This window comes from Hyaena hyaena, unplaced genomic scaffold (genome assembly GCF_003009895.1).
Source record: "Hyaena hyaena isolate Hyena2069 unplaced genomic scaffold, ASM300989v1 scaffold_247, whole genome shotgun sequence".
Classification (NCBI taxonomy): Eukaryota; Metazoa; Chordata; class Mammalia; order Carnivora; family Hyaenidae; genus Hyaena; species Hyaena hyaena.
Window position 1 is genome coordinate 790,621 of NW_024080879.1, and position 11,902 is coordinate 802,522.

General features: G+C 38.9%; 1 protein-coding gene across 2 annotated transcripts in view; it reads left to right on the forward strand.

The window, feature by feature from the left end:
- Positions 1-11,902, forward strand: part of DERA (deoxyribose-phosphate aldolase) — a 125,949-nt gene that overhangs the window by 76,008 nt on the left and 38,039 nt on the right. For both annotated transcript variants that reach the window (XR_005530574.1, XM_039244648.1), the window contains exon 6: positions 694-822. Coding sequence is in view for 1 of the 2 variants with exons in the window: in XM_039244648.1 (XP_039100579.1) it covers positions 694-822 (129 nt within the window). In the remaining variant the exon portion in view is untranslated. The remainder of the gene's footprint in view (positions 1-693; positions 823-11,902) is intronic.

The following is an 11,902-nucleotide window of genomic DNA, read 5'->3' on the forward strand; positions in this document are numbered from 1 at the left end:
TTCTTCAAAAATCTGCTTTCAGGGTGCTATGTGGAGCCCTCAAAAGACAGATTTGGTACTGGGGGCCAGGGGTTAATAGATTCAAGGCTGCCCCTGTGAGTCCCTCTACAGCTGGCTTTGTGCACATACATCCAGTGTACCTGGCTAGGCTCAGGGCTCTTTAGTCAGATATATAGACACATAACCCTGGCAGAGAGTGGGGAAGGCTATTATGTCTTTATTGTCATTAGCAGAGCTCTCAGGAAAGGCCTGCTTTATATTCTAACAAGAGAATGTATTATGTGTGAATGGAAGAATTAATAAGGACCTGAGGATTCTTCAGTTTGCAAAGCGGTGCATCCCCATATGTATGGTGGATAAATGTCTTTTTCTCTTGTAAGTAACCAACATATGGGAGAGGTAGAAATTATTTGTAATTTGCATGTCATTATAATGATAATTTAAAAAGCTGCACGGTTCTGGACCTCAGGCAGGGGCTCAGAAAGTTTCATGGTAGCAAACTAAGCATTTCTTGTAACAGGATGTGAATGGCAACAGAATGCTCTAGGCGATATTAAATTGAGGTGATTTTTAGAAAGTGACAAATGTTTTATGTTTCCTAAATCTGAGATGGGTTCTACCAGCTCCAAATGGCTGCCAAGTTATGTTATCACTTGCCTGCTTTGTAACTGCCTCAATTCTTTCCTTCCCCAGCGCTGTATGATGAGATTCGTCAGTTTCGCAAGGCCTGCGGGGAGGCTCATCTCAAAACCATCTTAGCAACAGGAGAACTTGGATCTCTTACTAATGTCTATAAAGCCAGTATGATAGCAATGATGGCAGGTAAGTGTTCTATATTCAAATGGCGATACATATTGAATTGATATTTTTAGGAGAAATGAGTAAGTGAAAAGATTTGGCTATTAGCTAAAAAGTGCTAACCCCGGAAATTTTTGTGGCAGATACTTTGTGAATACATGTACAGTGTGAAGTGGTCACAAACTTGGCTTTCTTCCACATTTTTTTTTGTGGCATTTCATCGCTGCACTATCATTGGAAGGCAGTAGATGGCTCTCTTGTTAGTGAATTGGCTTCTTGTTATTCTTTGATTATTCATTCATCAACATATGTTAGACAGGAATTTCTTTAACTCTGACTTATTCCTCTCTGTGAATTTAAGTGTTTGGTTTTTCGCAGAGATGTGCGTCTATACAGCCTGTGTTTTGTTTGCGTTCATTTTTCTTTTTAAATGTAGTGCAGTATCATTGCTTTTTATGCTTTCAAGTGCAGGTTGAGCTTATTCTTCATCTCGATGAGCAGCAGGCCTGTCCGTTCATACATCCAAGCTTGACACCTGGGAGTCCGGGTTGATTCCTTCTTTTTCTCATCTTCACATAAACCAGGGGACGAGCCTTGAGAACTGTGCCCCTTCACCGCGTCTGATGCATCTTCTCTCCACCGTGCGTTCTGCTGTCTTCGCCCACCGCCATCCCCGACATGGGTCACCTCAGTCTCCTAAATACTTTCCCTGTCTCCGCTTTTGTCCTCTTCCAGTCTGTGTTCCACCCTGTTGCCAGAACGATCCCTTAAAATTGTTAATTGGATTTTGGTACTGCCTGCTTAAAATCTTTCCGTGGCTTACGCCCTCTCCGAACCCTGTTGGAGACAAAGAAAGATACCTGTGCACCTGTAGACTTGAGCTAATATTTGTCAGCAGGACACCTAAGGATCCAGTGGGTTTTAGGATTCTTTTACAACGTAGTACAATGTGAAGGTATAGGGTATATGAGGAGACCTCTCGTCAGCAAGATGTGAGGGAAAATGTCGTTCACTTACATAAATAAGAAACAACACACACAGGACCTTCACCAGACGCTGTACTCTACACCCCACCCTCCACTCTCACATCACTTTCCGAGGCCCAAGCTCACCCCAAGGGGCATCTGGCCTGCCTGCCCACTTGAAGAAAAAAAAATTCCTTTAGTGGCTTCCCTTCATCTTCCAGGTAAAATGTAAATTCTTTCAGGCTGACTTTAAGAAAAGGTCCTACTTAAGAGCCTGCCTGTGTCTCTACAGTCTCCTCATTTTCCCTTCACACAGTATGCTCCAGCTCTATGAAACTCCTTGTGCCCTGCAGATGGCACCATCCAGACCTTTCCAACTCTTCATACATGCTGTGTCCCCTGCCTGGAATGCCATTGGCCCAAGTAATTCCAAGAGTATCGCCCCACGCGGCTTCCTCCCCTGCCACCTGGTTCGTCATCTCCTCTGTGTGCCCCCATCACGTTCTGTTGAAACCCCGGCCAGATGACGTATTGTAATTGAGTACAGTATTGAATTTCTGGGTGCCTTACCAGTGGCTCCCTGTTTGGGTGAAGATACATGACCTCTCAGGTCTTCACTCTGGGCCTCTTTTGTAGTCACCCTCTAGATTTTTATACTCGGGTACATTTTGAGTACTGTCGGGCCAAGCATTATTCCATGGAACTCTATTGAAAATCACCCAGCGAGGTTTTCACAAAGCTGCCGCTCTGCTCATTGCCACTCTATCCAGATGATCTCTGCTCTGATTGTCTCATTTAGAGCAAAATGAAAATCTAAGGATAAGGAGGACTGGAACACTTTAAAGAGTCGCTCATTTGTTATGTTGGCACTTCAGAGGTCCACAAGAGATGACTCACTGCGACTCTTAGGAGCCTCGGTGAAGCCCCTTGGAGTCTGAGGTAGACAAGTGACTCATGCTCTGCCAGGACAAGGGAGTGCTAGCCTAGAATGCTGTGATCCAGGTCACCTTTGCTGTGACCTTCATTTATTCCAGCCGTGTCCTACTCACTGCACCTACTGCTCACGATGGGAACATGGTATTATGTCATCATGCCTGAATGCCCCTGTACTGCCCTCCCCCCTGCTCATCCACAGAAAACAAGTGTGAGTAGGAACATGCTCTCCCCTGTCTCTCCCTGTCTGCTTGTATCCCTGCCCGCATTGTTGTTTATCTCTTTCATTTCTTCTTTTAATCAGTGTCTGCTGAGCACTTACTATGGATGATAAAACTTGTATTTGTGTTGTGCTTTTCCAGATACTTTAAAATAATATTTTTACATCTTCATATCAACCCCATGATGATGAAGACACTTAAAAGGTAACTTGTCTTAGGTCATATATATGTCTTAAGTCATATATCTATCTAACAGATAATGCATAGTCATTACTTCAACCCAGCTCTTCTGGCTCCAGGGTTATTGCCTTTCAGCTGTAACACAGCTGTCTCTCAAGGCACCATGTAGGACCTTTGCAAGGAAATAGCAAATGAAAGCATCTAGCATACTTCCTGGACCACACTTTATGGTTTCTGTTGTTTTAAGGAGGCATACAATAGAAAGTATGTTTTGAAGAATTATTAAAAATGTTGGACTAAATTTACATTTATGTAAGTTACAGCTCTACTTCTTTGGTATTTTTTTATTGATTTTTTTTCCCCTTAAAAATCAACTACATTGAGGCAAATTTATACACATTGAGTTGTTAAGTGTATGATATGATGACTTTTTATAATTTGTATTTTCCATGATCTCAGAAATATTCTTTGTTCCTCTTTGCTTTCAGATTCCACTCTTTTTACATTCTGTCCCAGCTGCTGTCAGTGCTCTGATTTTGTCATCATAGATTGGCTTTGCTGGTTTTAGAACATCATATACTTTACACTCTTTGGTGCTTTTTCTCCTTCCGTCTCCAAGGTAATAGCTGTGGGATCTATCCATGTTGTTCTCTGTGTGTGAAGAGTTTGCTTAGGGGCTTTCCATTGTATAAATATACTGAGTTGCCAAATTTATTGACATAAAATGTATAATATCCCTATGTCTATAGGGTCTGTAGTTATATCTCCTTTTTTACTGCTAGTGTTGTCCATTTTGTTTTCTTTTCTGTTGTTCTTTTCTTTTCTCTCTCTCTCTTTCTTTCTTCTTTGGTAGAAAAGAGTCTTGCTGAGGGTCTGCCAATTTTATTAATCTTTTAAAGGGCCAAATTTTTGCTTGTTTTAATTGTCATTCAGTTAAAAATAATTCTAATTTCCCTTGTGATTTCTCTTGTTATTTAGAATATTATTGGAGTGTTGTCTAGAATAAATGTTTACACTGGAGCACCTAAATACGTCAGATATTAATGGACATAAAGAGAGAAATCAACAGAATGTTTAATTTCCAAGTATTCTGTGCTTTTTTGGATATCTTATTGTTATTGACTTATGATTTAAGATTCTGTTATGCTCTGAGAATATCTGCTGTAAGAATCTTTTGTCTTTTGAAATTAAAGAGATTTACAGGCCATTTTATGGTATATTTAAATATATGTTTCAAGTACACTTGAAAATAATGTCATACACATAACATTACATATTATATATAATATTGCAGGTATTAGTGGTAGTGTTCTATAAATATCAAGTTGGTCAAGTTGGTTGATTGTATTTTTCAGATCTGGTTTTGTTTTATTTTGTTTTAGTCAACTTGTTCTATTTATTACCTAGATAGCAGTGTTAAAGTCTCCAAATACGACTGATTTGTCTATTTATCTCTTTAGTTTTGTCAGTTTTTTCTAAATGTATTTTGGAGCTTTGTTATTAAGTATATACACTTTTTTCTATTTTTTTAACATTTTATTTATTTCTGAGAGAGAGAGAGAGAGAGAGCGTGAGCAGGGGAGGGTCAGAGAGAGAGAGATACAGAATCTGAAGCAGGCTTCAGGCTCTGAGCTAGCTGTCAGCACAGAGCCCCGACGCAGGACTCGAACCTATAAACCGTGAGATCATGACCTGAGCTGAAGTCAGAAGCTTAACCGACTGAGCCGCCCAGCCTTCCCAGTATATACACTTTTAAGATTGTTATGTTTCCATGTTAAATCAGTGCATTCATTAAGGCATGTCCGTCTTAATCTCTGGTACTAACCCTATCTGAATGTCCAGTTTGTCTAATATTAATCTAGCCACACCAGCGTTCTTATGTGTTTCTTACCATTTTGTGTGGTATATCTTTTTTCCTTCCTTTTATTATCATAACCCATCTCTAGTTATATATTTAAAGCTATCTTTTGTAGGCGGTCTTTTTTTTTTTTTTAATGCATTGTGAGAATCTGTGCTTTCTAATTGGAGTGTTTTATTCATTTTCATTTCACATAATTTTTGACACAATAGGATTTAAGTCTGTTGTCTTGCAATTAGTTTCCTATTTATTCCGATCCATTTTTTTTCCTGCTACCTTTTGGGTTCATTAAATATTTCATTGGATTTCATCTTATTTTTTCTATTGGCTTTTTATTTTCAGCCTCTTTGTACTTTTCAAGTAGTTGCTCTAGCACTTAAAGTATGCATCCTTAACCTATGACAGTATGCTTAGAATTAATATTATTCCACTTTATACTTCATGTGCCACGAATGGAAGAACCGTAATGACAGCTGTGTTTATACCCTCAATAGTCCTTTTAATTATTTTGGTGGTGTTCTTCCACCCATTTATAAATGCCTCCTTAAAATGATGCAACTTTTTTTTCACAGTCCTTTGCTATTAAGGAAATGAAAACTAAGCAAAACCAGTCTTTTCTATTTTCCACACATATATCATTTCTGTCTTTATTCCTTCTTGTAAGTCTGCCGGTGACTAATTCTCTTAGGTTTTGTTCATCTGAAAATGTCTTCTTTTCATACCCGATTTTCAAGGATCATTTGCTAAATATAGAGTTCTAGGTTACAGTTTTACTTTTATTTCTGTGCTTTCAACATGTCATTCCATTTCTTGGAATTCCAGTTTTTCTTGTTTTCCTGTAAGTAATGTTTCATCTTACTCTGGCTACGGTCAATCAATCTCTTCTCTTTCTCTTTGTTTCTTTGTTTCTCAACTGATTTGACCATGATGTGCCTAACTGTGGTCTTCTTTGTATTTATCATGTTTTTAGTTTGTTGAGCTTCTTGAATTTGTAGGTTCATGTTTTCCACCCAGGTTTTGGACATTTTATAATTACCTTTTCAAATATGTTTTCTCCCATTTTATCTCTCTTTCCCTTCTAGGACTCGACATACATGACTATTTGATACTAACCCACAGGTTATTGAGATCCTTTTTTTTTAATTTTTATTTTAATCTTTTTTCCTCCCTCTGTACATCTGAGTGACTAATTTACATGGATCTTCAAGTTCATTGACCTTGATTTTCTATCTCAGGTTTGCTTTTTAAGCCCATCCAGTGAAATTTATGCAATTGTACATTTTTAGTTTTAGCATTTCCATTTGATTCTTTTTTAGGATTTTCATTTCTCTGCTGATGCTCAACATCTGTTGACTCATTGGGATCATGTTTTCTTATAAGGCCTTGAACGTTTTTATAATAGTTGATTAAAAGTCTTTATCTGCTAATTTGCATGTCTGGATTATCTCAGGGTCTATAATTTGAGCTGCCAGTTTTCCAGTGCCTGAAATCATTGCCTTTTATATTTTGTTCCACTATATGATCACTTATAGCAGGAAGGTAACCCCTATTCTTCCGTGTTTGTAATTTTTCTTGGCTTTTGTGTTCTCTTTAATTTAGCATGGAAATCTCAAAAGGAAAGGTATTTTAGCATTTACATTCATAAGACTTACCTTGTAATATTGATAGCCATTTAGATTATTGCAGAATTCTCGGGAGAGTAGGCTTCAGATACGTAACTGTGTAAGTCTGGTATCACACATCATTGTAAATAAGAAGTTAGTTAACCAGTTTGCATTTTTGGTCAACTAAATGCTTCGTAGCCTACTTTTGGTTTAATTTTGTTTCAGAATCTTTTAAAATGTTCTAGGGGAAAGCACCATGGGTCATGAGAGTTAGAAGACCTGGACTCTTGTTCTTTTTTGCACAGTTTGTGACCTTAGGTGAATAAATTAACCTGATTGTCAATTCAAATGGAGTAACGTGTATGGCTGCATTATAAAGTATAAAGTAAGTACTTTGTGAGTTATTAAAAAATACCAGTGTACTTTCCTACCCCATACTACCTCAGTCAGGAAGGAAACATAATTGAGGTTTTTTTCCCCTAGATATTATAAGGCACTATTCAGACTATCACTTTTCAGAACCATTTGGTGTATCTGTAGGAGATATAATATATTGAGCTGCGTTCCACTCTGTACTGATCTCAAAGTTTATTAATAAGTTTATAGGACTGTTCAGTGACTCTTTGATAGAGACTTGTTTTGTCAACTTTGGCTCTGTCTTAGAAAAGAAAGGTGTGAAAAGAATCTGATTAGTTGAGAATCACCATTGGATGTGGTCCAGTTAATTTTTTTATGCTATATTTCTCAGCTATGGCTATTTGTCATATTTCCTAATTCTTTTACTCTAGAAACTATAGCAGCCACCTTAGCTCTTAGATGTGATTCGTAATAAAATGCCATTTAACTATGATCAATTACTTAGCAGCCACAATGATCCAGAACCAAGCCAGGAGCCAGGCGAAAAAGCAAGAAAGAAAACATTTCCAAAAGATGAAATATATGTAATACAATCTGCAAAACCACAATAATAATAGATGATAACATTTCTTGAACATTTACTGTTGTAACAGGCACTATTTTAAGGGCTTCATGTATATTTACACTTAACCTTCACACCAATTCTATGAGGTAGGTACTTTTCTATGGAAAAATGAGAACATCAGTTAAAAAGGATTTTTTGTTGCGATGCTGTACGGTCATTATTGGTATTTGGAAACATTCCAGATACTTCTGTCTTTGTCATATCATTTCCTCTGTCTGTTATAGCTTTCTCTCCTCCCCTTAGGTGTCTTTAAAGATTTAAATAAAATTTCCATACTTTGTCAATTCTCTCCATGATCCTCTAGAGGCAGAATTAATTGTTCATACCGTTGTGCTCCCAGGACAGTTGTAAATACGAGTGGCATTTGTCATATAGTATCATCATCAGGTGTTTCACCTGTTGAGTTTTGTTGCAAAACTGTGAACCTACCTGAGCCAAGGGCTGTATCTTACTTATTTATATTCCTCCGTGATTACTACCATGCCAGGCATCTAAGGAGAGCCTAAAAAAATATATTTAAAAAAAAATTTTTTTAATGCTTTATTTATTTCTAGGAGAGAGAGAGAGAGAGAGAGAGAGACAGCGTGAGCAGGGGAGGGTCAGAGAGAGAGGGAGTCACAGACTGAAACAGGCTCCAGGCTCTGAGCCGGCAGTCAGCACAGAGCCTGACGCGGGGCCCGAACCCACGAACCGCGAGATCATGACCTAAGCGAAAGTCGGACGCTTAACCGACTAAGCCACCCAGGCGTCCCTAAAAAAAAATATATTTTAAAATACACGAATGAGTGAATGAATGAGAAAGAGGTAAAGAAAAGTAGGGGCGCCTGGGTGGCTCAGTCAGTTAAGTGTCTGACTTCAGCTCAGGTCATGATCTCACAGCTTGTGGGTTCGAGCCCTGCATCAGGCTCTGTGCTGACAGCCCAGATCCGGAGCCTGCTGTGGATTCTTTTCTTCTCTCTCTGCCCCTTCTATGCTTGCACTCTCTCTCTCAAAAACAAATAAATAAATATTTAAAAAAAAAAAAAAGAAAATTAAAAAAGAAAAGAAATAAGGAGAAGTAAAAACATGCAGGGTAAAAAATTGAAGCTCTAGACTTCTCTTTCCACATGTGCCATAACCATGTAGAGTTTGGACATATTATTTTGAGCTCAAAATTTTGTTCTAATTGAACAAAAAGATAATTTATACCTTTGACAAGGAGATTATGTGTTTGAGGTATTGTTCCAATGATCTAAGCAGTGGTGTGACATAGAAAAGGTTTGTGAGGATCCTGAGGCAGCTCGAGACCAAGAAAGGACCGAGAAGAAACTTCCTGCCTTGGCTGTTTGGTCCAACAAAATGGATCTTCCTTTCACATTACTGGAAATGTAGTGAGAGAAATACAAATAAAGGAGGAGGAGAGGGAGGAGTAAACCGTTTGAAGGGAATATAATCAGGAAAGAGGAACGAGAGCTGTAACGAGAGCTGTAGTTTTTCATCAAACAATCCGAGAACAAAGTGATAGGAAGTAAGATAGAAAGGGAAACATGCTGATAGTAAAGAGAAGTCTAAAGCAGGTCCATCTACTGCTAAGGGATTTCAGCCCTGGAAACGTACACAGTAAGAATAATGCCTGAGTGTAGAAAAGTGGCTTTATCTTTCAGTAGCGGTGGACTGTTCACACACACGCAACAGCTAACAAGCCCGCTCTGAAGTTATTCTAGACCTTATCTGTGGAAATAATGCAGGCATGATAAATAAGGTTGGAGTAGAAAAAGCACCGAAGATGCAATCATAATGTCATCAGGTGTGAATTGCTGATGAAGATCTGTGGGAAGAGTATGAGCACAGAAATATGGGGCTTGAGAAAAAGCAGACCGTGAAGGAATGCAAAATGAGTTTTGAACTTGGCTGGAATTTTGTAATGTAGAGGAAATCAAAAATGAAAAAAGTAGGAACAGGGGAGGGGATATTTGAAATTCAACCCAATAAGATCAGAGTAATTCAGAAACAATAAGATGAAGCAGAGAAATAAGAGAAAATAGAAGGGAAGCCATTAAAAAAATAAAATGAAGGGGAGAAAATAGACAGTGGGAAACTTATGACTGAAGGAAACCAAAGCCCTAAGAAAACAATGCTGCGATTAGTAGCAAAGTTACATCTAAAGACTTTTAAAAAACCATTTTAAAAATTTAAATAGGAATCGAATAGTAGAATAAAGGACGGTGTAGATCGCGCTTTCTAAAGACTGTCACAAGTCACACGGAGTCCTTCATCTTGGACTGCAAATCTTCGTGTACTCGAGGCATATTGATCCAGGTGGCACGTCTAGAGCCCTGTGGTGATCCAGCCTGGTTTTCTTGTTCGGGGTTTTTTGTTTTTGTTTTTTTTTAAAGATCTTGCCTTCCATAGGAAAAACATTGAATTTATGAAAGGTATGCTACAAATGAAAGTTTGTCACTGGGGAAAGCATAAGACTATAAATGCGTATTGAGTTAAGAGTTCATGGATTTAAAATATAAATTGATTTACAGTTCCTTAAACTCGCCCCGAAAATTAAACCACTTATAGGGTGAAAACCAATTAACTTGCCATCTCATTCAGGGAGCACATATTTTTAAAATTTTATTTCATTTCATTTCATTTTTCATTATTTAAATGAAAACATTTAAATAATATAAATAAACATTTTTTAAAATGTTTATTTTTGAGAGAGAGACAGACAGAGCGTGAGCAGGGGAGGGGCCGAGAGACAGACACACACACACACACACACACACTCACTCACTCACTCACTCACTCCAAAGCAGGCTCCCCGCTCTGAGCTGTCAGCACAGAGCCCAGTGTGGGGCTTGAACTCAGGAGTTGAGAGATCTTGACCTGAGCCTAAGTCAGATGGGGGGGAGGGGAGGGATGGAGAGAGTGAGAGAGAGAGAGAGAGAGAGGCAGAGAGTGAAGGAGGGGCAGAGAGAAAGGGAGAGAGAATCCTAAGTAGGCTCCACACTGTCGTCAGTCACTTAACTGACAGAGCCACACAGGCGCCCCCAGCGAGCAAATTTAAATTCAGCCCCCCTAGAGCAAAACTTTCAGAAGGTTTACCCTCTGGCATCCACCCAGCCACCCACCTTCAGTATTCATGCACCCCCTTTGCACTTTGTTGAGTGTAAAGTAGAGAGCTCAGTAGGAGGGAGGAACTACCATGTTTTCTGGCCTCCCAGCAGCTCTGAACTTCTGATGGTCCATTTTGGTATACATGCATTATTTTAAAGAAATGAAGACTACATTTAAACATAATGTGTTTCTTTGCCTCTTCATGGCTGGGCTCATAGGGAAAAAAAGAAAAAGCTTTTAAGCTTAGTGTTTTATGTGGTGTATAGTAGTCTGTGTAACATTTTACTGAGATTTTAAAAAACGTAACACACCTTTTTCCTAAATCCTATAACAGCCTTCTCCAGACCTCGCTTGCCCAGAGAAATTCCTGGGCACAGAGGCGAGCACACAGTAAGTGCCTCGGAAGTGCTTGTTAGTAGGTTTACCTGTCAGGCACGGGGGAGCATCAATAGATCTGTTTGTAAAGGACATGTATAAAAATTCAGTTTTTAAATAAATCTATATTTTGCATTAAAAGAAACATTCAGGAGCTTTTTTTTTTCATGTCTTGGTGAAATTCTCCTACCTGACATAGAGGCTAGACCTGTAGATATTTGTTCATGTCTCTGAGATTCTGTTACTCATTTGTCTAATTCCTGACACATTCACCTTTGTTATTTATTCTTTGATATCTTTGTCAGGTAATTACTGATCTATTAGCAAACTCTTCAGTGCTGGGAAACTGGAATCCTTGAATGGGTCTCTCAGCATATTGAGCCAGGTAGATACTTGATACACATTTTGTTGAATGAGCAAATGACTTAAAGATTAATAAATCATGTAAAGTTACTAGTTTACAGATTCTTTTTTTAAATGTGTATTTAGTTTTGAGAGACAGCCCAAGCCTGGGAGGGGTGGGGGTGGGGGGTTCGGGTAGGGGGAGGACAGAGGATCCAAAGCAGGCTTTGTGCTGACAGCAGTGAGCCTGATGCAGGGTTTGAACTCATGAACCTGATCATGACCTGAGCCAAATTGAATGCTCAACCAACTGAGCCACGCAGGTGCCTCACTAGTTTGCAGATTCTTTTTGCAGTTGTCTTAAGAGGGAGCTAGGGAAGGCCCCTTACCATCTTTCAGTGGATGAAACCCTAAAGCTCAGGAGGTAAGTGACTAGACCAGGGCCACACGTTGAGGGAGTGGCAGAATTCTGAAGGAGTCAGGACTCTAGATTCCACGTGTTACTGCACAATCCCGTTCTCAACCCTGCAGTTGTTCTGTATGTAAGATACCAT